The sequence below is a fragment of the Rhipicephalus sanguineus genome, chromosome 5 (genome assembly GCF_013339695.2).
Source record: "Rhipicephalus sanguineus isolate Rsan-2018 chromosome 5, BIME_Rsan_1.4, whole genome shotgun sequence".
Taxonomy (NCBI): domain Eukaryota; kingdom Metazoa; phylum Arthropoda; class Arachnida; order Ixodida; family Ixodidae; genus Rhipicephalus; species Rhipicephalus sanguineus.
The window spans coordinates 162,832,833-162,859,541 of record NC_051180.1 but is presented as its reverse complement, the minus strand read 5'-3'; the positions used below and the strand labels follow the sequence as shown (position 1 = coordinate 162,859,541).

General features: G+C 47.4%; 1 protein-coding gene across 1 annotated transcript in view; it reads left to right on the top strand.

Moving 5' to 3' along the window:
• The window catches only part of LOC119395047 (uncharacterized), a 49,641-nt gene that overhangs the window by 12,833 nt on the left and 10,099 nt on the right, over positions 1-26,709 (top strand). The window contains exon 4 of the mRNA XM_049416071.1: positions 948-1,111. Within this exon, the coding sequence (XP_049272028.1) occupies positions 948-1,111 (164 nt within the window). The remainder of the gene's footprint in view (positions 1-947; positions 1,112-26,709) is intronic.

Below are 26,709 nucleotides of genomic sequence, written 5' to 3'. Positions count from 1 at the left end.
AGCACGAAAAAAAAGAGCAGTGCATTCTGGAATGAGTGCACATTCATTTGAACAAGTCCGTGGTGTTTGCCTGGCGGGTGCAGCTCAACTGCTTCAAGGCATTCGCCGTGGGTCATGCGCACTGTTTCACCATTGTCTTCACTCTCATAGACGTTGTCGCTGTTTCTATGACTACAAGGAACGGGGTCGATGATCTAATCAGGTCTGAGTTCTGTCTTGCACACTTTCTAAAAAAATAATCAGACGGCATCAGAAGCAGGCCTGTTCTAGCAGATCTGAATAGTAGTTGCTCTCATTACTCCACCAGACCCTGATTAAGATTTCTGTGGTGTGTTGTAAATTGATTTCGGTTGAGAGCTTAATTCAAACGTTAATCAGCGGTGGCTGAATGTAGAGTTTCAAAGCTACGACAATTACTGGAGGTAAATTTTTTGGTGCTGGTTCAGGAGGTCTTTGAAATTTTCAAAACAAACACCAAGATAAAAATGAGCAATACAGCCGTGCTACACGTGCAAATGTGAAGGAAGAAAAGCAACAACTCAAGGACTCAGAAGGAAAACAAGTACACACGATGGGAGTAGAGCTGTTGCACATCGAGAGTATGGCAGGCAGATAGAAAAATTAGCAGGTGTTCATAAGATTCAATAGTGATAAAATTCGATATGCTATGTTGAAACAGGTGTTCTGAAATTCATAGTAGTCAAATATGTTTAAATTAAAGCAATGGGAATTTGAAAGGGGATTTTTTAGATATTCGTTATTCTGAAAAAAATCATTGATCTGAAGATCACTATAACAGGAATTGACTGTAGCTGAGAGATTGTGCTCCTGTTGTTTCTTTGTCATCTTCATCCTCGTGTAGTGTTGTGCATTCAGATATGTATTTTAAAACATTTCAATCTAACAAATTGGGTTGTGCCTTATCTTTAATGTATTTTCCTTTTCAGAGTTTCTTCTGACGAAGTTCGTGTCACGTTGCGAAGCCTTATACGGTGTGTCATTTATGACGTACAATGTCCATGCTCTCCTCCACCTTGCAAGCTGTGCTCGTTCCCTTGGGCCTCTTTGGGCACATGGTGCCTTCGTGTTTGAAGGAGGAAATGGCACCATCGTGCGCCAAATTCTTGCAGCAAAGGGCCTCCCCGACCAAATTATGGAAAGGGTTGTGGTGTATCATCAGCAGCAGCGTGTTCTTGAAAGCCCAGCTCTACCTTCAGAAGAAGAGAGCTTGTGCAATCAATTCTTTGCATATTTACCTGTACAAAAGTTTTTCTGTGTTGATGGTGTGTCACTTTTGGGCATATGTAAGAACACAGTGCTAACTGTTGAAGAGCAGGAGGCAGTGAATTGTCGATGTGGAGTAGCTACATCCACTGCTGTGGAGTACGAGCGGTTTGGGAAGGAGAAACAAATTTTTCATAGCACTGGATTTACAAAGCCATCGAAATCGGATACTACTTTTGTGAGGATCGATGTGGGGAACTATGCACGAATTGAAAAGATAATAGTGCTCAAGGAGACTTGCAGCTGTGTTGTCATCTGCAGGCCCGTGATCATAGCGGACGTTCGTGCGATTGCGCCTGATTTAAAGGAATGTTTCCTTTCGTGTGATGGAACACGCAATGCCTTCTTGCCTGATGAAATTGTTGACAGCTGCTTGTGCATAGATTTTGTCCAAGAAGATAAGATGTTCATTTGTGATCTCCCAAATGAGATAGAAAGAGATTGAAGGGACAGTAAAAAGAAGATTGATGCTATTTATGTTAGTATGGCAGTTTAGTTTCAAGTCCCCCACTTATATGTATAAGGAAAGTGAGACAAAGAAGGAAGGGAAAGACAAAGTTGTATAAAAGGGAGAATAGGTACCTCTGTGACTTAGGGTTATAAATTTGCCAGTGGTTCTTTCGGTGCATACCTTGCTCCTTTTTTATTTTACCTTAGAACCTTTTTTGTAGAACTTGGAGAATGATAGAGACAGGAGAACTTTTATTAATGGAAGGATAAGCTGTCTTCATGAGAGAAGCACTTTGGGCAAGTTGGTGATTCATAGCTGGAGTACAACTGTGCGACAAAAAAAGACACGGACAATAGTGAAGAACGCTGGGTGTTGCACTGGGTGTGTCTTCTTCTGTATTGTCCGTGTCTTTTTGATGCGCAGTCATACTGAAGCTGTCTTCCGCATTATTGTATTTGTGATATAATACTGTTTGTATTAGTTGAGCATATACCACAGCAATCATCTTGTCATTGTATCAGCAGCTGTGTTTTGGATTTTGATGTGCCCTTCTTTGAATTGTAATGCAACTCCATGTTCAGATGTGTTTTTTTTGCAAATGAGTTTCATTACCTTTTTATTGTACATTGCTCCGATCATAACACTCCCGTGTGTTTACTTGTACGTAACTTCACATGTAATGTTTCTGCCACTGCTTTCCATGCATGTAGGCACAAACTTCCTTCAGCTTGAGCATTGCTTTTACAGTAAAAGCAGTTACGAGATCACAACAGCTGATTTTATTAGTGTAGTTGTCCACCGCCGTTGCCACGGGTGTCCATAACAGCTATCGTGCATAATGTGGAGGAAAAAAAAACATGGTTTCAGTTTGACTTAAACCCAGGCGTTCTGCATCGCAGCTGAGTAGTGTACTATAGAGACACGCTTTTGCATGAAACGCCTTCGCAAAGAGGCCCTATACATGCTTCATGTCTAGCTACAAATCTCAATGACAGATGTAATATAGCGTGGTAGAAGAGTAAAATTATGCCAGGCATCACACAATGTGAAATGTGTTACGAGTAGGTGGTTCAAAGCTTCCCACCCAATAGAAAAGGCCCAGCCATAAGTCATCATCATCCGCCACGGCTCCAACTACTGTGAAATCTCGAGCAACCACCCCCTTGCCCTTCTTAGGAGATGTAAAATATGAGCGAATGACCAAGGAAGCCCCCCCCTCCCTTCCCGCCATATTTTTTTCAACGTACGTGTTCTCTGCTATAGGATTCTGCAGCAGCGGTTTCTTGGAATCCAAATTCTGAGAGTCTTTAGATATGTGCGCGATTTCTTTGTACATTTGCCTCGCTGCAGTGCCTTGGGGTTGCACTCTAAGTTGTCACAAATTGTTGTACCTTTTGAGGAGTGCCAAACACATGAAATTCCACACGATGACTCTCTCCGGTTCAGTTAAAACATGTAAATACATGGGTGATAAGCATTTTAAGTAGAAGCACAGGTGCACATTCTTCTAAGACGCTCTTTTACTGCCATCGTGAATTTTGGTGTACTGTCGAGCAATGCCCTCCCCCCAAATTTTTCCGATATCTTTCCCCGTAGGGGGGGGGGGGCACTTGCTTGGGATTAGATGGTAAGTGCATAAATGCCTGGCTGACCTCTTGTGGCCATAGGTCGGCAAACTCACTCATGAGTCGGCTCAATCATTCACCCAGACTCAGATCAGGCCGTGAGTCTGAGCGAGTCTGGGTGAGTAATATTTTGGTGAGTTTGAGTTCGAGTCAGTCCGGTTGAAGAAAATTTCAATGAGTCTGAGCCCGACCAAGTCCACTTGAGGAAAATATCGGTGAGTCCAAATCCGAGTGAGCCCTAAGCACAAAATATATTTCTTGAGTGAGTCCGAGTGAGGTCCACCTTTTGTTGCCGACTTATGGTCCTATCTACTTGTCTTCATCATTAGTATCAGCCTTATATCGACTTATGTTTATACTCAAGTCCATTCACACATATCTCAGCACACAAGCATTCTTGTGCCACTTCAGAATTTGTTCATCAGAGGCATGAGTTCGGGGAAGCGCTGCCATGACCTCCCCCCCCGTAAATTCTTTAATGGGAAGTGCTTGACAAAAATATCTCGTGTAAGTCGCCTATTTCATAAAAGTCCTTACTGGATTGATATATGATATTGATGATATATGAGAACTTGTATTTCAAGATACAAGATTGAAAGGCACCATTTACCAATTAAGTGAGATATTGGCAGTAAAAAAAATTTGCAGATCCCACGTACCGTGGGAATCGATGTTATGCGAAGCATGCGCGGGAATGTGACTGTGGCGTAATTGTTTCACATTGAGCGAAACGTTACGGAATAACGTTAGAGAAATATGGAAGTAGTATACGTACACTCATTTGTTGAAGAGTCGCATATCTATTATATGACCAGTTGTTTACAGTTGCGTAGCGATGGTAACAGACACATGGGTGTTACCAACACCACACGCGGTAAACTGATATGTAGTGCTTATATTCATCAATATTGAATAGCGCGAATCCGAACAGGACAAAGAAGGAACACAGACACACAGGACAGGTGTAATTCGCAACTAAGCTGCATTCAGGAAAGTTTCCCTAGATATATACACAGCCGAATGGCACGCGCAGGGGCACTGCACGTACGTTATAGTCACAGTTACTGTTGTAATGCTTATACTTGTCCGTTATGACGGAGAACGCACGCACGCTTCACGAACCCGTGTGCACGTGTAGAAGGGGTTCTTGACAGTTCTCGAACAAGGTCATCATCACAAAGATTAATGAGCACCAGCAGCTGGACCGCACTTGTTAATCGGATGCCTTCGTGATCGCGGTTACGAGGGGTCTAATTGCAGTGAAGTGCGAGGTATAGTACAGCTGGTGGAAATCCTCGATGCCTCTTACGATGAAATTATATATGATGCTTCCTGTCGTGGACGTGGCAGCGAGGTCTTTTGATGCCCTCTCCACATCCAATCCGTCTTTCACGCAATATAAGGACCAAGCATTTTTGGGTCGTCTTAATCAATGTCACGACACCGGTAATGATGAGAGGCCTGGTCCTCTCAGCAGATTTATTGTAGGAAGCATGGACGCCGGTTTTTGCGTTATCCCCGTGGTCCACGTCGCGGACCAGGTGGACGAGTGGATGGTACTTGAGCGTCTTCCAGGGGTGTCCTGTATTCAGTTTCCTCACTTTCCTTGCGTCCGCTACGGTGGTGTAGCGGCTAAGGTGCTCGGCTGCTGACCCGAAGGTCACGGGTTCGATCCCGGCCGCGGCGGTCGCATTTGGATAGAAGTGAAATGCTGGATGCCCGTGTTTTGTATGATCTCGGTGCACGTTAAAGAATACCCACTGGTCAAAATTTCCGGAGCCATTCGCTACGGCGTCTCTCATATCTTATCGTGGTTTTCGGACATAAAACCCCAACAATTATTATTATTATCACTTTCCTTGCGTGTCAATGTGTGTGTTCGCGGTTACTGTGTTGGTTGAGACTCTGTATCACCTGTGGCACATACTCGCATAAAATTAACTCTGGTTTACGGGTATGTGCCACACGTGACTGAGAGAAATGGTTTCATGACGTAGGCGACAGGTATTTTGTGCTATTCGTGTCACGACCAGTGAATCGTGTTCGCCATACACTGATCGCCTGTTAGGCCATTTTTGGTATATTACAAGTTATGGAGACGACCAGGAGAGCACCCAGACGTAGGCGGCTAGATAGATAGATAGATATATAGATGGATAGATACGTAGATAGAAACGGCCAAAGTGACTGAGGCTCGCTAAGAAATGCTTCGCATTTATTAGATTGAGACCATGATTGAAAAAGCTAATTTTATACCAACGTACGGGCTCATGAGTCGACACACTCAGACTCGGGTGAAGCCGTGAGTCTGCGTGAGTCCGGCTGAGTAATATATTGGTGAGTTTGAGTCTCAGTATGTCCGGATAAAAAAATGTTGAGTCTGAGTCCAAGCGAGTCCAGTTGAGTAAAACTTTGGTCAGTCTGAGCCGAAGTTGGCCTTCAGAGCAAAATATATTTCTTGAGTGAGTCCGAATGAGCTCCAATTTTTTTGCCGACCTATGGTTGTGGCTGCCTAGCTTCTCTGCAGAATGAATAATGTCCTAATTGGTACTTCTATACTTAGCAAAATTATAATGTTTCATGGCATAGTGGGGTACCTTGCAACTGCACCTGTGTTAGTTGCCCCTACAGCAGGGTCTAGAAAGGCCGTTCCTCTTGCTTTCGTTGTGAATGTGCTGGGTGTTCTGCATGCATGGTGTTTTTATGTTTGCATTTACTCCATTCAGTGTATAGGTTCATTGATTGAATCTAATGAAATGTGGAAGTAAAAGATATCGAGTACAACAATTTCTGCCAGTGAAACTGTAACAAGCGTGTACTTGTAGTGGCAGTTGCTCAATCTTCAGCATGCAGTGATTTTTGAAAAGCTGCCTTTCAATAAAAAAATCACCAATGTAAGTGTAATCTTTTGTGCCATTCAGGGACAACAAAATTTGTGCCGTAATGTCCATAGGGAGGCGAGGTGCCGGACCCTTGGGTATCATGCCAGCTTGCCCCTTAGTAGAGGAAAAAACAGAAGAGAAAGGAAAGGCAGTGATGTTAACCTGTCTAGAAGGACTGCATGGTTGACCCTACAGAAAGATATAGGCTGTTGACAGCTATTGTGCGCACTATTAGACATGTCAAATAATTTGCGATTACTTCAGCACTATTGCCAATGTGGGGTGGTGGACGTGCTGGTGAAACTTGTGGTAATTAATCATGAAAATATGGTGTCCTAAATTACAGAATTTCATGTGAAGCTTGTAGCATTCCACTGCATTCCACCCGGCTGCAGCGTCCACTCAGCCCTTCTCCACGTATGCCACCACCCAGCATATTGCCCACCGGGTCTCCCACAACACACGAAGCATCCCTGCATCCACCCAGCACACACATTAATTGTTCCACCACCCACCAACTTTGTGTCTCCGCCACCCACCCATTATGCCCACCGAGTGTAACTGCAAGCCGAACAACGTTTACGTGAACGAGCTCAGCAGACCGGTGAGTCCTTTACGAGCTACATAGAAGACGTCCTGGACTTGTGCAAGAAAGCCGACGCAGCTATGCCTGAGTCTGACAAGATCCGCAACGTTATGAAAGGCATCGACGACGACGCCTTCACCATGCTTCTCGCCAAGAACCCTCGTACTGTGGCCGAGGTGATCACGCTCTGCCAAAGCTACGAGGAGCTGCGCCGGCAGCGGTTGCTGACCCATCGACCTGCATCACGCGACGCCGATCTCGCTGGCTTGTCGGCTATTTCTGATCAGTCCGCCTTGCTAGCCGAGATCAAGTCCTTCGTGCGCGAGGAAGGCCAGTTCTCCCTACCGGCCTTCCCTCAGCAGCAGCATGTTGAACAGCCATCGACCACGCTGCTGCCTCCCTTACGCCGCGCTATTCAGCAGGAAATCGCGGAGGTCATGCCGGAATACCACCAGCCCCCTCCGGCGCCTGCACCGCTCAGTTATGCGCAAGTTGTAGCCAGGTCACCCCAAGCGATCTCTGTGGCTGCCCCACTTACTTACGCCGAAGCCGTCGCCAGACGTCAGGCCTTTGAAGCGAGTGTGCCGGCTGCGTTTGCCGACGTCATACCTGGGCCACCGATGCAGCCCATCATGCAGTCCTATCAGCAGACGCCTCGTCCACCGCGTCCTGCGTCATGGATGGGACCTACCCCGACGAATCGATGGCGCACTTCTGACAACCGCCCGATCTGCTTCGCGTGCGGTTGCGCCGGTCATGTTGCCCGCTATTGCAATCGCGTGCAGCCGCCTCGTGTCGGCTCAACCATCACCAGTCAGTCAAGCCGCCCGTATTACGCTTCACCGCCGCCTATGTCACCATCGTCTCGCTCAGCTCCATCTACACGCCGTTCGCCGCCACCACGACGCCGATCACTGTCACCGATGCGGCCACGTCCGGTCCCACGTGACCAGGAAAACTAGTCGTCGCAGTCCACGAGGCAAGGGCTGCGACGCTGTCGAACTGCGAAAGCCCTCAGAGAAGCCCATCGAACGTGTTAGAAGTGTTTGTGGACGGTGTTCGCGCATCTGCCCTTATCGACACTGGAGCCGCCGTATCCGTTATTGACGCCAAACTCAGCCGATTACTGCGAAAAGTGACGACGCCACTTCCCGGGCTCTCCCTCCGTACAGCCAGCGCCCAAAGTATTCACCCTACAGCGGTGTGCACAGCCCGCGTCATGATTAACGATGCTCTGTACGCCGTCGAATTGATCATAATTCCAGCACGCTCTCACGACGTCATCCTAGGATGGGATTTTCTCTCCCACCACGACGCCGTGATTCATTGCGCACCAGCCGAAATAGAGCTCTCACCATTCTCTGATCTGACGCCGGCTGACTGTCCATCGTCTGTGAGCAAGGTACTCGTCAAAAAAGACACCACAGTGCCTGCAAACTCGTCAACGGCGGTGTCCGTCTACTGCGCCAGTCTCTCCGACACCGTTGCACTCCTCTCGCCATCTGACCATGTTTGCCCGAGGAAAGGCTTGCTCTTGCCTTTCGCGACCGTGCAAGTCACTCAGGGCAGCGCGTCAATTTTTGTTATCAACCCATCTCCGTACAGTGTTACGTTGGTGCGAGGAGAATGTCTCGGCAGCGTGGATCCCCTCGAAGACGCACAAGTTATGGACGAACCAGATGACACGCACTGCCCCAACTCCAGTACGCTCAGTGCTGTTATCACGTCTGGTTCATCGCCCGATGAAGTATTCGCTTCTTCCATTGCTGACAACCTTACGCCGGTCCAGCGTTCCCAGCTTCTGGGTCTCTTGGAAGAATTTCGCGCTTCTTTCGATGTCGCTCAAACTTCTCTCGGCCGCACGTCCACCGTTACGCATCGCATCGACACTGGCGCCCAACCGCCACTGCGGCAACGTCCATATCGCGTATCTCCCACAGAACGCCGTGTAATCAACGAGCAAGTCGACGACATGCTTCGACGAGATGTTATTCGACCATCTAACAGCCCCTGGTCATCTCCTGTAGTTCTTGTTGCGAAGAAGGACGGTTCTGTGCGGTTCTGTGTGGACTACCGACGACTCAACAAGATCACTCGTAAGGACGTGTATCCACTACCGGGCATAGACGACGCGATTGACAGCCTACAAGGAGCAGAATTCTTTTCATCCATCGATTTGCGCTCAGGGTACTGGCAAGTACCTATGGCTGATGACGCTCGACCGAAGACCGCCTTTGTCACGCCCGACGGCTTGTACGAATTCAACGTCATGCCGTTTGGGCTGTGTAATGCGCCCTCCACCTTCGAGCGCATGATGGATACTATTCTGCGCAACCTGAAATGGCACACGTGCTTGTGCTACCTCGACGACGTCGTTGTGTTTGCTCCAGACTTCTCCACGCACCTTTAACGCCTCCGGCATGTGTTGACGCGTTTGAGCAACGCTGGTCTGCAACTGAATCTAAAGAAGGGCCGATTTGCAGCACGGCAGCTCACAATACTCGGCTACGTCGTGTCCAAGGATGGAATTCTCCCCGATCCAGCCAAGCTTCGGGCCGTGACCGAGTTCCCGAAACCGACGTGCGTCAAAGAACTGCGCAGTTTCGTAGGACTGTGTTCCGACTTTCGGCGCTTCATTCGAAGCTTCGCGACTATCATATCGCCGCTGACGAAGCTCCTCGGAAGTAACGGGCCCCTCCATTCGTGGTCGTCAGAGTGCGACGACGCTTTCGCAACGCTCCGTCGTTTTTTGACGTCGCCTCCCATACTACGCCACTACGACCCTACGGCCCCTACAGAGGTAGAAACAGACGCCAGCGGTGTTGGCCTTGGCGCTGTCCTTGTGCAGCGCAAACCGGGGTTCCCTGAATATGTCGTGGCATATGCAAGTCGTACGCTTACTAACGCCGAGACCAATTACACCGTCACCGAAAAGGAATGCCAGGCGATCATCTGGGCCCTTACGAAGTTCCGACCCTATTTGTATGGTCGCCCATTTGATGTCATCACCGACCATCATGCACTATGCTGGCTGTCGTCATTGAAGGATCCCTCAGGCCGCCTCGCCCGCTGGGCATTTCGCCTACAGCACTACGATGGGCATTTGGGCATTTCGCCTACAGGCACGCTCGGCGACATGCTCTCAATGTACGTCGCCGCCGGTCACACAAATTAGGATGCCATTCTGCCCTTCGTCACCTACGCCTATAATACCGCCCCTCAAAGCACAACTGGGTTTTCACCCTTCTTCTTATTGTACGGAAGGCACCCGTCGCACACCATTGACACGATACTCCCATACAAGCCGGATTCAACTGAGTGTGCGCCGATTTCTGACACAGCCAGGCTTGCGAAAGAGTGTCGCGAGCTTGCCAAGACTTTTACAACGCAGGAACAAGAGCGGCAGAAGAGCATTCGCGGTGGCACCACCACTTCTGAGTCCACGTTCCTCCCTGGAGCACTCGTATGGCTCTCGGTCCCTACCACTGAAACTGGCCTCTCTTCAAAACTACTGCCGAAATACGAAGGCCCCTATCGGGTCGTCGAGCGCACATCCGCGGTCAACTACGTGATCGAACCCATCGAACCATCTTCGGACATGCGCCCTCGACGGCGCATGTCCGAAGATAGTGCGCCTCAAGGCCTACTATGACCCACTCATAGTGACGAGCTGTTAGGTCGCCGGACGGCTCCCTTTTCGTACCCGGGGAAATTGTAGCGAAGCCTTTCAGTTGAGTAACGGGTTGCGCTCTCTATAGCCTTCTAGTGGGTCGTCCTCTTGGGCTCTTCCCGCTCGCGCTGTGAGCTCGTGTTCTCGCTTGACTGTCGCCATTGAGCATCGTCGCCGACTGTCGTCTAATAAACACCTCAACAGTTTAATCAAACCATCACACAAAACGTACCCAGGAAAGCCAAGCGCGCATGCGTTGTGCATAAAGCACGTGATTCACAAAAAAAAGAGTGAATGACATCAAGAACCCCATTTTTCTAATTAATCAATTTTTTTCTTTGATAGCGACTGCGAAGGTACAATATTGCATTTTTTTTCGAACCATGTTTCCAGATTTGGTACGCTTCAATCACTTCACGTTCATATTGCGTGTTCCCCTTACCGATAATTTGCGTGCCTTTCAGATCAGGGAGAATAGAAGCACACCAGGCGATGAGCAGGCAGATTTGCTCCTCCTCCTGACCTGATAGACGGCTCATGTTCACTTAAGCGGACAATAATGCATCGTCCCGTTTGTCTAATACACACGCAACCACTGACCACTGACTGCAGCGGTGGCTACATGGTTGTGCGTCCGCACCAATGCGGGAGGTACCGGGTTCGATTCCCAGTGCCGACCTGGCAACCCGCCGGTTTTAGATGCGAAGTATCTTAAGGCGGAGCTCAATCCGGTGGTGGTGGTGGTGTGCGGCGTGACCACCCTTACTGCGCATGCGCATACCCTCTCCACTCACCAACTCCCCTCCCACTTTACCTCTGCCCTTCCCTTCTCCACTTTCCCTCTACCCTCCCCCTTTCCACTCTTCCTCGGAAACGCAGGCTAGACATGCCGAAATTTTCTCCTGCGCAACGACGCGATGAGCTCGAGCGCATGCGCGTCCCCTCCCCTTCTCTCTCCTACGCTGGCCCCCTCTCGCCCGCCTGTCGACCGCGTTCCCCGCTCGCCCTGTGAGAATTAACGGCCAGGCTAGATGGAAGATACGACGCGCGTAGCGTCCCTCTTTCGCGTTCCACGACGCGAGGTCGGTAGCATGCCTAACGAACGCCAACGGAAATGAACGTGAAGTGATTCAGGCGTATCAAATCTGGAAACATGATTCGAAAAAATGCATTAGTGTACCTTCGCTGTCACTATATATATATATATATATATATATATATATATATATATATATATATACGGCGCATGACGGCGGCGCTGCCAAAAATCAGCCGAGACTGTGCATAAATTGTTATGGCAATAAAAAGAAACCTAGCTACTATAGCCCACTCTATTAGCTATTAGGAGGTTAGGAGCGGCGGCTGTTTTCTCAACATACCTGCGTGCTCATCAAAAACAAAAAAAGAACATCCTTAACAAGCGCGTAATAAAGCTGTCACCACGCCGTAGCGCCACTAATTTTTCTTTGTCTTGCTGTCTCTGGCTATACAAGTTACATGCAAATAACATAGTTCAGGGCACTGCTACTGCTTCCGCCACACGCAAAAAGCACAACAATGGCAGTATAGTTTTATTCACATTTTTTGTGTGTATTCTGCGTCGCGCAAGACATTTCTTCGTTTTAGTTTTCTTTCGTCTGACTGTATCAGGCACCTGAACCCACTCGTGTTAATGTGCAGTTGTCATGCAAACGTTAAGGGGGAGGCAATCGCAGGGCAAATTCTAAGGACTGACGTATCGGCCTCCCGAAACGCATCAAGAAAGCCCGGAGAATTTAAGAGTAGGTCCTTTTAGTGCGCCAGCGAACGCCAGTTATGGCCCAAAAACCGAGTTTGAGCCAAGAGTGGATAACGCAAAAAAGTATATTCTTAGATCGAGGACTTGAGCATATTTCATCATTATCTTTCATTCAATTTTGAATTGAATGCCGCTCTCAGGAGAGAGGCGGTTTTAGATGCGAAATATCTTAAGGCGGAGCTCAATCCGGTGGTGGTGGTGGTGGTGGTGTGCGGCGTGACCACCCTTACTGCGCATGCGCATACCCTCTCCACACACCTCCTCTCCACTCTCCCTCACCATTCCCCATGTCATCTACCCCTCTTCCCTTTCTCTCTCCACCCACCCTCCCCCTGTCCCTCTCCCATCCACCACTCCCATTTTCCTCTCCACTCACCATCTCCCCTGTCCCGCCCCCTTCCCATTTCCCTCTCCACTCACCTTCTCCCCTCCCCATACCCCTCTCCACTTCCCATCTCCCTTCCCCTATCCACATTCCATCTCCCCTCCCCCTCTCCACTTCCACTCCCCCTCCCCCTTTCCACTCTTCCTCTGAAACGCGGGCTAGACATGCCGAAATTCTCTCCTGCGCAACGCCGCGATGAGCACCAGCGCATGCGCCTCCCCTCCCCCTCTCTCTCCTCTCCTACGCTGCCCCCCTCTCGCACGTCTGTCGGCCGCGTTCCCCGCTCGCCCTGTGAGAATTAACGGCCAGGCTAGAAGACAAGACGCGCGTAGCGTTCCTCTTCGCGTTCCGCGATGCGATGTCGGTAGCATGCCCAACGAACGCCAACGGAACGCGATCGCTCAAGTGCTACGGCTTTACATCGCCTCATGGTCCCCTTTAGCGGGAGATGGTGTAATTTTTTAAATGCGAAGCATTTCTTAGCGAACTTCTGCCACTTTGAGCGTATCTATTTATCTATCTATCTATCTATCTATCTATCTATCTATCTATCTATCTATCTATCTATCTATCTATCTATCTATCTATCTATCTATCTATCTATCTATCTAGCCGCCTACGACTTTGTGCTCTCCTGGTCGCTTGGTTAATCGAATGTGCACCAAAATTGGTATGGCGTAACATGACGGTATGACGAACATAAATGACAAGTCATAACATGAAAATCATGACACGCATGTCATGTACAGCATGACTTACGTGCCACGCTCATGGTGCGCTGGCGGCCGTTTCGCTACCTTTATATACACCAAAATTGGTATCTTGCGACGTGACCGTGCGACGAACATAAATAACACGAGTTATCATGAAAATCATGACACGCATGTCATGTACAGCATGACTTACGTGCCATGCTCATGGGGCGCTGGCGGCCGTTTCGCTAGCTTTATATACACCAAAATTGGTATCTTGCGACGTGACCGTGCGACGAACATAAATAACACGAGTTATCTTGAAAATCATGACACGCATGTCATGTACAGCATGACTTACGTGCCATGCTTATGGGGCGCTGGCGGCCGTTTCGCTAGATTGATATGCACCAAAATTCGTATCTTGCGACGTGACCGTGTGACGAACATAAATAACACGAGTTATCATGAAAATCATGACACGCATGTCATGTACAGCATGACTTACGTGCCACGCTCATGGGGCGCTGGCGGCCGTTTCGCTAGATTGATATACACCAATATTGGTCTCTTCTGACGTGATCGTGTGACGAACATAAATAACACGAGTTATCATGAAAATCATGACACGCATGTCATGTACACCATGACCTACGTGCCACGCTCATGGCGCGCTGGTGGCCGTTTCGCTAGCTAGATCTACCCCGGAATTGGTCTTGCGCGACGTGACTGTGTGACGAACATAATAACACGAGTTAACATGAAAGTCATGACACACATGTCATGTACAGCATGACTTACGTGCCACGCTCATGGTGCGCTGGCGGCCGTTTCTCTAGGTTGATCGACCCCCAAGTTGGTATTGCGCGACGTTACTCTGTGACGAACATAAATAATAGGAGTTAACATGAAAACCATGACACGCATTTTTCTCAATGACATACAAGACGATGTATGCAGCTCTTTGCTGGCTGCTTCGCATTACATCGAACCGTACCCAAAAGCCATCATCATCATGAACGGGTATGGCCCACAGAATTTGGGCACACCCAACTACGGCGCGGCCTGTAATAACCCTAATGGGGGAGAGAACGAGTGAGAGGGAGAGAAATAAAGAAAGAAACAAACAGAGAAACGGAAGGAAAGATGAAAGAGAAAGGGAAAATTCTTCACGAGGTCGGATTCGAATCCGCCTACCCTCGATCCGACAACGCTCGAGCGTCCTACCTCTCGGCTTTTTACGCACGTTAGGAGAGCATAAGCATAGCATAACCTTGTACACTACAGAGTGTAGCAAGGCGGTTGGAATAGGGAGTGAGCATGTTGAGGAGATATGTGACGGTGAGGAGGATGATAGGAAGGAGGGGAGAGAGTAAAGCGTAGCATAGAAAGAATGACAAAGAGAGAAATAGAGCGATAGAACGACAGAAGGAAAAGGAGAAGAGAGAGAGCATCAACTAAAGAGAGAGAAAAGAAGAAGGGGGAGAAAAAGATGGAAAGATAGTGGAAGTAAGCATCGCGTCGTCTAGCTACCATATACCGCACCACCTGGCAAAACCGCGCATGCGCGGTATCTAAGCCACGCCCACCGACGGAGACATCGCCTGCAACCTCCGCTCTATTGTGCATAGCCTGGCTGCGCCCGATCGTGTCCAGAGTCATGGGGCGTCCGAAGAAAGTACGCAGGGCCGTACCAAGGAAATTTTTTCGGAGGGTGTGTGCGTGTATAACGGCTAACTTTGGCAACTAGTGGTCGCTGTGAATGCGTGAAAAGTATTTTATTGCCACCCGAAAAGTTAAAGTATGAAAAAATTTCGGGGGGCGTCTTTACTCTCGAAGAGGAAGCCGCGAATCTCAAAGCTAGACGCAAGCCCGTAGCCGGGGTGGGGGGGGGGGTCTAGGGGCCCGGCCCAACCCCCCAAAATTTTGGTGAAGTATGTGTTTGTACCAAAAATAAATAACAAGTATAGGTGTTTTTCTCAAAAAGTCAAGCTTTTCAGCAAGTGCCCCCCACCCCCCCCCCGAAAAATATTCCTGGCTACCGGCCTGGTTAGACGTGTCCGTAGGCGGAGAGTACGAGCGGCGACGGGCCCGTACTTCGCTGTGCCAAGCTTTGCGCGACTTAGAGCTTACTGCCCGTATCTTTTTGTATTTTCAGAGGCTGTTTTGGGGCCCTTTAAATAGACAGGGCGACAAACACGGACCTAAGAGAGTAGTCAAGGCACCGCTAACAACTGAAAAATCATACAGCGGTGGGAAAGGAAGTAGTCGCAAATACTTATCTGCGCATTCCCAGGGAAGAGGCGATACATATGAATCGGGTGCACGTGGCGGTCTCCGTGCGAAATAAATGTTCATTCTCTTGACTTCTATCCTATGTTCGTGTTGGCACGTCCTGTCTGTTTAACATCTATAGCTAACAACTTCCTCCGTAATTTGCTCTTTTTTTGCTCCGTGGTTGAAGCACATTCTGTCCCTCTCATTTTTGTCGAGAGTTGTGAAAGCTTCGTGACGTTGCAGAAGAAAACCGGAAACAGAGAGCGCGCTGTTTGCCGAACTCCGGCCAATCAGCAGCGGCTGAAATGGGCAGTCCCTTACATAGACACATCAAGAGGAACTTCCCCGGTGCAGTGATGTATTTTTTGTCCGGATTGCCGTTCGGGTTAAAAGAAAAGACCAACGGCGTGAGCAACTAGCGGCGTGAGCAAAAGCAGGCGACGGCTGTGGCACGGCGCGGCGGAGCACATCTCTAGCGCACAGTATGAAGTATTTTAACCACCTAACGGTGAGAGGAAAAGTACAGGCATGCAGGGTTCTCGCTTCAGAACAGGCACTTGGCTCTAACCGAGGAAACTGTGCTTAGCGCTTTACGCAATGAATGACGAGCGCGTGACGGGCATCATTACGGAGTGAGCAGAGGGAGTCGGAGGTACCCTAATTAGACAAGACACTGGGAAGCTCTCCCTGGAGGCGAAAACCTCAATTAAGAAACGTGAAAGGATGGAAGCGTCAAACACAAGAGACAAGATAGATCTGACAGAGTTTCATAGTAATCAATAGGCGTAAAGTAACCGATATAAGTTGACATAACATGAGATGACTGAGCATGCTCTAAGGAACGGTCGCAGCCTCAAAGCAGTGGAGAGAAAACTGTGCACAGGCAAAAACCAGATGTATGCACTAAGAGACAAGAAAGGCAAAGTCACTAACAATGTGGACAGGACAGTTAAAGCGGGCAAGGAGTTTTGCAGAGATTTGTACAGTAGCAGGGACAACCAGGACGATAATGTCTGAAGTGGTAGTAGCCCAGAGGAAGTGGTCGTCCTACCATAAGCGACATGGAAAGTAAAGAAAGCCTTAGAGGGAATGTAAAGAGGCAAAGCCGCTGGTAAGGATCACGTAACAACAGGTCTGCTGAAAAAGGGTTGACAGACTGTATTAGAAAAACTGGCCACCCTTTATACAAAATGTCTCTGAGCAGTGAGGCTGCCAGAGTCTAACAATAATGCTAATATCATCTTAAACATAAGAAAGAGGACGTCAAGGACTTGAAAAATTACAGGCCGATAAGCTTACTGTTCCTTTTCTACAATATGTATGCAAGGATAGTAGCTAACAGAGTTAAGACAACATTAGGATTAAATCAACCAAATGACCAAGCAGGATTTCGTACAGGGTACTCGAGAATAGAGCACACTCACACTATCAAACAAGTAATAGAGAAATGCGCGAAATATAACCAATCCCTATATATAACCTTTATACATTGCGACAAGGCCTATGATTCGGTTGCGATATCAGCAGTAATGCAGGCATTACGGAATCAGAACGTCACCAAACCATATATCAAGATACTGCAAGAAATCTACAGAGGCTCCACAGCCACCATTGTCCTCCATAAAGAAAGCGACAGAATCGCAGTAAAGAACGGCGTAAGGGAGGGAGACACGATCTCCCCAATGCTATTCACCGCGTGCTTACAGAAGGTCCTTCAGGGCCCCTGATTGGAAAGAGGGATAAAAGGTAATGAAGAGTATACATTAATGACCTGCGACTTGCTGATGACATCACATTGATAAGTAACTCAGGGGACGAACTGCGACTCATGGTTACTGAATTGCACAAGGTAAGCAGGAAGGTAAGTTTAAAATATTATGCCGAAGACTAATATAATCTGCAACAGTCTCAGAAGAGAACAGCGCTTTGCGACAGGCAACGCGGCGCTGGAATTTGTAAAGTGCACATAGGACGGGTAGTAACCGCGGATCAGAAGCATGAGACTGAAGCAAATAGAAGAATAAGGATGGGTTGGAGCATATTCGGCAAGCATTCTCAAATCATAAATAGTAGCTCACCGCTGTCAATCCAAAGGAACGTATATAACAGCTGCATCTTAACGGTACTTACCTACTGAGCAGAAAACTGGAGGCTTAGAAATGTGGCTCAACTTAAACCGAGGATGACGCAGCGAGAAATGGAAAGGAAAATTATAGGTGTAACCTTAAGGAACAAGACGAGAGCAGAGTAGGTCAGAGAACAAACAGGTGTTAAGGATACCTTAGTCGAATTCAAGAAGAAGAAATCGACATGGCCAGGGCATGTAACGCGTACTCAAGATGACCGCTGCTCACTACGGGTTACTGACTGGATTTCAAGAGAAGGCAAACGCACGAGGGGGAGACGAAAAGTTAGGTGGCAGATGAGGTGATGAAGTGTGCGGCTATAACGTGGACAGTTGCAAGCACAGGACCGGGTTGATTGGCGGAACATGGGGGAAGCCTTTGAATCTGCAGTGAACGTAGTCAGGTTGATGATGATACTCATGATGCTGATGACATAATGAGTAATTAAACTGTACCACAGACTGTGCCAATAAACAAGTGTAGGAATGAGCTTTCGCAGACTGACGTGGTATTTAAACGTGGGCTTTTCCGTAAATGTTCTTTATGCAGTAAATTGTACGATACTTAATTAGAAATGCGTCTTTCTACAAGAAGCAAGAGCTTGCATTGGTCGTAAAGTTGTTCTTATACCTAACGATTTATGCCTCGACAAGATTCCCATAGGCATGAAGAACACCCTTTTTAAATGCGAAGCAGCTTTTGCGCTGGACTTTGTCCGTAGTTCCATTGGCGACCGTCCGCTTTCTAAAACCTACCATAGCCCTCTGTAACATATTGAGCTTGCGCTCGCGCCAAGGAGAAGTCTTCTTCGTCTTCTTTGACTGCCTTGATGATAATACGTGCAGAGCGCGTGCTCGCGCCAAGGAGAAGTCTTCTTCGTCATGTCCTTCGACCGCCTTGATGATGATACGTGCAGAGCACTTTGGGAGCCCGGGCGGCCGTACTCTGTCCTAGCTTGGCGTAACTCAGACAAAACCACGTGTGCTGGAACGCGCTAGCGCGTTCGGGCCTGTGTAAGGGGCTGGGTAAGACGTTGTGGCCTCTCTTCCTTACATTCTCTAAGCAATCACCTGATGGCGTCGGGGAACGCGATTCTGCAGATGCACGATGAACCCGGGTGGCACGCTCCAACAAGAGTTTGGGACGAGTAATACCAACAGCAACTGCAGTGAATTTATGGTGGGCTCCACATGCAAGGACGCGTTATCATCGGGCAAGGTGCCCGTGATGAACAGAACTTTATGTCGACCCATGCGCTCCTTTGCATCCCCACATGGTTCCCTTTAGTGGGACATGGTGAAATTGTTTATTGTATTATTGACATATGTTGTTGCGCTGGCGTCCACGCAATTTTTGTTTTAGATACTAATTCTGTTGTTACCTCAGTGAGGTAACTACTTAAAGAAAATGCAGGAGGGCTCTACTTTACTGAAGAATTCTGTCAGGGGGCCTCAGCAGGAACACCTGCGTTGGTAGCACTGTCCTAAATCTTCGAAACCCTGCAAATCGTTTCATCTGAGCATGCGAAAGTTGCAAAGAAATCGAATTGGCATCCCGTGCCTTAAGCCCTCTCTCACGAATTTTTATGTCTATAAAAGAACCGTCACCTTTAAGGCACAGGTTACGAGTTAATTAGATGTTGGTCACTCTCGCGTTGAAAGAGCCGCTGTCGCTAAACGCTTTAAAAATTCTATTATTTCGTCAAGTTTGAAAGTTATTGCAGAAAGCGTTAAGAACAAGAAAATAGCCGTATTTATCTATATGTCGATTTGATCTCACAGACGCTAAATAAACCAGGAAGTAGGTATAGCGTTAACGTTGTTTGAACGGCTGTCAGTCATCTAGGCAAGACATGCGCGGCCATCAAAAAGAACTTAGCAGGTAAAGGACAAAAGGTGGAGGGGCATTTGTTTATTAAAACCCAAAAACAAATTTAGGGACTGACGTAGTGGTATGGTACATTACTATCGAATGGCTTGCAGCGCAACACAGCTAGAAAACGCACAGTAAAATAGGACACAAGCACTGTGTCCATTTCTTGCACTGTCTGTTTTTTACTTGTGTTGCGCTGTAAATCTCTGCGCGATGAACATCCGCTAACTAGCCCAGCTCGCTATTCTGGTTCAGTCTGGTGAATAATGTTCGTTCAGCTTTGATTGCCACTGCGTAGGGCAGAAGCAAATCGTCGTGGCAAATCGACCGCTGGAGTGCTTTCCTTGCAGAGTAGATATTATCCCCGCGCGCAAAATTTCTATGAATGTTTAGTTCTTGAGACTAAAAAAAGTTGCACCGCGTCGATTTGTCGTAGGTTGTCATATCAATAGCACTGAAAAAGATTCTGTGAACCAGACATCCATTAAGCTGAGTTAGTGAGAAGTGAAACGGCCAAACATTTATCTAAGCCTGCATGATGGACACGTGTCATTGCGATACGTGTGCGTGCGCAGATAAATATTGTGCCTAATTTATTTCCGAAAATGTGAGCCCTTTAAGTTCATAGCCGGCGCTTCTGTTCGGCTTTTTATCTGTTGCGTTAGGTGTCAACAAGCGTAACACCTGTAAGACAACAAATGAGGAAGTGATTGCAGCGGCTTCTGAAAGCAAGGAACAGATCTGGAGCGGTCACCAATAATTGCTGGCGGATGAAATTTGATCACTTCAGAGGCTTCCTTTGCCGGTCTGAGCTCGGCTCCAGCATTCACGGCTAGGAATGAAGCGCAACCATGGCTCCATCATTACCCCCGACTAGCAGCTGCCAGAGCAACTCAGCCTGAGTTGCCTACAAGTTTTATCACTGAAATGGTACATCCAATTAGTAACACATCGTATATTTCCATTCTTATTAATGGGCTTGACACTGGCTGTTACCCAGTCCCCAGAAAATGGGCCCTACTCAGAAATTTGGAGAAGAAAATTGTCAGGTATCTTGAAGGCTACTATGTAGAGCGCTTTGAAAACTCTCGGTGCATTCCTTTCCGCCTAGTAGTTTTTTCGCATCACGTTTGAGGAGTAAATTAAAAGCTCCCTCCTCACTAATCGCAATGTCTGATTAGGCGGACAGGAGACATGAAAATATCGAAGCAATCTCTTAGCCCTCGAGCAGACGAATCTAAAATGATGCTTTAAAACATAAATAACGATCAAGTAGCTTGCTTCTACATCTTTAATTGAAAAAAATAAAATCGCTGGTCTGACTACTACGAAAGCAAACCGTACAAACTCTCAGGGAACGACGATATCAGGCTGGGAAGCTGTTCTTCCAATACATTTCTTTTTTTAACAAATACATTGATATTCACTTGACAGTGGTGACTACGCTTTCTCGGAGCTCAACTAAAGATCGCTGCTCGCTTTTGCAACAGATTGCCGTTACAACCGGATCTGCATACCGACGGAAGAAGCGGTCTTCAACACGTGCCATCGCCGTCGTCAGCGAAAGCGTTTTCTTGGACCTGCTTCAACCAGGAGCCGTGGTGCCCATCATCAGCACTCGGCAATCTCTAGGCATCTTGCGTTACCGCCTTGCTATAAAAGCAGACTACCAGCCGCCTGTTTCTTTCACTCGGCAGTGGTGACTACGCTTCTCGGAGCTCAACTAAAGATCGCTGCTTGTTTTTGCAACAGGTTAGTGCAGATTGTACACCTACATTTTGTATATATATATGTTATTGTCACCACTGCCATGTTTTGAGTTTGTGATTGCATGCCTTATTTGCGCAGCTGTTGCTGCACGGTAGGATTGCTGATATGGCTAAGGAACTAGCGAAGCTGTAAGAAAAGATGAGGGCTGAATTGATTAAGGAAATTAGACAGGAATTCAAATCTTTCAAAGACTCATTGGAACGTGATCTCAGAAATGAGATACGGGAAGTGCGCAATGAGCAACGCCAGATGGGCAAGAGCATTGACTTTTTGCATGAGTCAGTTGAAGAGATTACGCAAAAGCTGGTTTCTGAATCCTCGAAGAATGCTAGTCTGGCAAAGAAAAATGATGAACTACGCGCCAAATGGGCTGCGCTAGAAAAGAAAGCAGGAGAACTTGGAAGGCGGCTCACAAATTCGGAGCAGTAGTCGCGAAATGCTAATCTGTCAATCCAGGCCCTATTGGAAAAAGTCAAATGGTGGACATGGTGGAAACCACCATCCACCATTATAGTGGATTAATGTAGTGGGTGGATGGTGGACGGTGGTGGATGGTGGGTGGATAGTGGACGGTGGTGGATGGTGGACGGTGGTGGATGGTGGACAAGGTGGGTGGATAGTGGACAGTAATTTAGATGGGCAGATGGTGGACGGTAGCCTTGGTGGGTAGAAATTATGCTGTGTACAAGGTACGTGACATGTACGGAGATGGCGGGCATATTTGTCAATGAACTATTTCCCTTTCAATGCTATTGCAGTTATAGTTCAAAACATATTTACCTGTTACACAAGGCATCCAGCTAGGTTAACCACAGAAAACCAATTGGTAACTCTCAGCTCTGGTTCCAAATGTGTTATCAGGCGAAACAGGCACACTAATACCATGTTTGCACTAAGCAAAAAACACACTGGCTCAGTGAATAAGTTTATTCCATTTTCTACATTTCTTGGCGCTATGCTTACTCCTTTGCCTCGACGAACAGCTCCTGCAGAAAACCCTTGTAGGAAACCCTCACCACGACATCGCGGTAGTTCCTCGGTGGCTATAATTTAGCCGGCTACAAAGAGATGCATTTCTCCAAGCAACCTGAAAAATATTTAGGAAGCATCATTAAAAATATAAATGATTTGTTTAATAATCAATATATTGATGCGTCTTACACTGCTCCTTTCAATCAAATAAATAGATACTACAGTGAGTCCTTGTTGCAAGTATGGCATGTTGTTGGGCTAGTTGGTTCAGATACAGCCCACCTTTAAACTGGGCGAAGAAAACACGTTAGAAGACAGAAATAAACAGACACACACGAAGCACACGGTGTGTGTGTGTTCTCTGCGCTTCGCTCGTCTTCGCGCAGTTTATACGTGTCTGCTGAACTTACGACTAAGTGACTTTTGAATTAATACAGTAAAATTGCACTACAAATCACTACAGTTGGTGAGGTACTACCGGCTGTTATCAGGGGTGTAGCCAGAAATTTTTTTCGGGGGGGGGGGGGGGTTCAACCATACTTAATGTATGTTCGTGCGTGCGTTTGTATGTGTGCGTGCATATATACGCAAGCAAAACTGAAAAATTTCGGGGGGGGGGGGTTGAACCCCCCAACCCCTTCCCTTGGCTACGCCCCTGGCTGTTATATTATTTTTTCGCGAGTTGCCTTAAGCGAAATAGTGCCGGCATTCCGTGCGGGGACAATTACTTGCCCTCGCAACAGGTCGGCAGCGTTCACTTGAAATAAATCCTATTAAAACCACAAGTGGGTCAGTTCTCGCGGCAATTTCCCTACCCCTCGCAAAATGAACGCGCGATTCACTAGCCCGCGTTGGGCAAGAGAAAAAAAAACACACCGAAACCACAGCCTAAACTTTCAAACGTTGCAGCGGCAAAAGAAATCCACATTGGACGATGCCGGCGGCCAGCCAACGGGGATACACAGCCTGCCAGTTGACGCTAGCGCTGCAGTGCCGAACCCCCACCCCATTCCGCCTTCCCCAGAAGCCCACCTACCACATTATATCGTCCTTCAGGGGCGGATTCTGAACAAATTCCCGTTATTTCCGACGTAAAAACTTATGAGTGCACAAGGGTGCTAGCATAATCAGTGTTGTTTATTGCATCACCAAATGAAACTTATCGCGCCTCACCGATTCCCAGTGACAGCACAACCCTGTGGCAGTAGCAATAATTTTTTTAGTTTGGTTATTACAAGTGCGCAATGACGATTGTTAAATACCTGTGTAAGACGAGAGCCTTTCTGTCGAAAATTTGATCTATGCTTTCAGTTTTACGGCGGGTAGTGCGCCCGTCTCACATATCCAAGCACTTTGTAACAGTAGCGATCAAGCTGTTCACAAACGTCGGGCGGGAGCAGCTTCAACACAACTGCAAAGACATTCAACACCACCGTATTCAATATCTCTTGGCAATACGCATACAGCAATAATAATGCATAACGTGCACAGAGTAGCACTCACAGCCACCTACCTTTCGCAAGAGAACATGCTGGCAGCGTACACGTTGCGACGTCCGCCGGTGATCAGGTGATGTGACGAGTCGGCGTTGGCTGACCACCCCGTTTGCAGGCATGCGTCGGTCTAGAGGCAATATGGTGAGTTCCCATGTGCACGAACTGTCACGTCGATTCTCCATGCCACAGCGCGCGTTGCGAGAAACTATTCCGGCACTCTTCATCGATGATGATCACCAACAAAGGAATCGTAGTTGGGAAGCTGGCGCCTCCAGCTCACTTAGTGTGCCGTGTACCGCGCATCATACTGATTCAAGATGTTCAGCCTAAGTCAATGACCGCAACATAAAACACAAAGCACGGGCACGCACGAAAATCAACCGCATCAGCACAAACACAATCACCACGCCATAACCACGTTGTAAGCAGCGCGCCGCCATGTCGGGAAAGAAAAATCTGGGAGGACGACAGCGGCGACGCCAGTGGCCACGGCCTAAACGAATTTCACTTCCGACGCTGTCGGACGTGACGTCACCGCCGCCATTGAGACAGCGCCTATGGCGAACACGGCCTCAGAGACGGGCAGTAGACATTAATCTCGGAGGCTAGGTTGTAAGGCGCCACCAGCGCAGCGAGGAGGAGGGATCTGGGAAGCAGCTGCTCGGCTCAGATAATAGTAACTGCTGGGGTTTGACGACGTCCCAAAAGCACGATATGATTTTGAGAGACGCCGTAGTGTGGGGGCTCCGGAAATTTCGACCACTTGGGGCTCTTTACGTGCGCCAAAATCTAAGTATACGGCTGTGCTTTGCACCTTGCCCCCGTCTAAATGAGGTTCTCGGCTCAAGCCGCAAATTGTTTTTGCAATACAGTACATTGTCAACCTGTTTACGCGAGGTGATTCGGTTGCAGCATGCCTTTCACGGACCTTTTTCTCAACGTTTACATCCGTAGCGCACATGATGTTGATGTTTACTTCCAGCCTTATCATAAATGTGAGCGAGCAGCAAATTCAGCGCAAATGTTAAAGCGCAACAGGCGTGGTCTCGGGTAGGTACATCCCACGGAATTCCAAAAATTAACTGCTATCCAGTGATCACTAATTTTGCTTTTTCTTCGTGCTCGAACCAATATTCTCAGCCAAGAAAATCGTATTAACATTTACTAATAATCAGGCAATACACTCTTGAGCATTTTTTCGCGATCAATACAATAGGTACTGCAAACAAATGTAGCATTGAAAACGAAAGCTCGAGGGGCTCGACCACTCACCACAAAAATATAGATTTATTTCATGTCAGTCAATAAGAAATAAAGAAAAGGCATGCTCACAAGGGGTGTATTATAAATACAAAACAAGTTCGATCCTGTCTATTGAGTTTTACATTGCTCCATTAGGCATTACCAACTCGCTCAAAATGCTGTTCATTTGCACTGCAATGATATTTCACATTATACTCCTCATAGTTGCCACTGCTTTCGAGTATAATGACGGTGTTTGGCGCAGCTTCTCCAGCACGGTGCAGCATGGTACACCATCATTTTCCTCACCCACCATTCCCTCGCTGCTTTCCACCATTCGCGCCATAGTGGGCGCTGTCTCCTACCCAGTATTTTGCTGCTACTCTCCACCATCGTCCACCATCATTTCCACCTTACCCAGCTAACGTACACCATGCCACCCACCACTGTCCACTATAAACACCATGATTTCCAGCATACCCAGCATTATTTCCACTATATCCACCACCTTTTCCAGTATCCACCATGGTAGTTTTTCCAATAGGTGGGTGTTGTGAAGAAAGAAAATGAGGACCTTGCTACTATTTTGTCTGATATAGGCGATGCAATCCATGAACCTATCAGTTCATCTGATGTTGAGTGTTGCCATCGTGTTCCAACTCGCAACCCAGATAAAACTAACATTGTTGTTCAATTTTAATCCAGAGCTAAACGCGGCGCTGCTCTGAAAAAAAAGCAAAGAAAACATGAATCACGAACAGAGACTTGGGGCTACAATCCACGGGTCCAGTATACGTGAATGAAGATCTGTGCCCAGCGCTAAAGAGGCTGCTTGGCATGGCAGTGAAAAGGAAATACGAACACAAATGGAATCTGTGTGGACCAGCAACGGGAAAATTTATGCAAGCGAACACGACAGCTCTGATGCTTTGCAGATATCGGAAGAACGTGATCTTGCTAGGATTACGTCTGTTGTTTCTGATGCCACTGGAAACGCTCGCTAAGAACCGTCATGCAATATCGCGATTTCATCTTACCGCATCGTTTACAGTTGCAGCAAAACTCCAGTACCTCCGTTCTGCACTTGAATGCTCGGTCGGCAACTAATAAACAAGAATCTATTACCAATTTTTTTAAAATCTGTTTTCCTTCAAGTTCGATATAGTTATGTTAACAGAAACATCGTACCATGACAGCAGTACTCGGCTGAACCTTGATGGTTATGCTGATTACGTTTCAAATCGAGCTGATAGGCGAGGAGAGGGCGTCACAATCTGTGTCGCATCAGGACGAAAATGCGAACAAGTAGCACAATTTTGTAAAACAACATGTGACTATGAAATATTAACACTTAAACATTTGTCCGATATAATTGTGGTCGTGTATCGCCCACCAAATGGAAATACTTTTGCATTTATGAATTTCTTTGATAATTTAATGGAATATGTTTCTGCTAACGAATTTAGGCTTGCATGCGGGGGAGACACTAACATCAATTTTCTTGAAAATAGTGCTGTCACAATAGGTTTTACTAATAGACTTAGTTCTTCTGGTTTTGTCAACCTAATTAATACACCAACA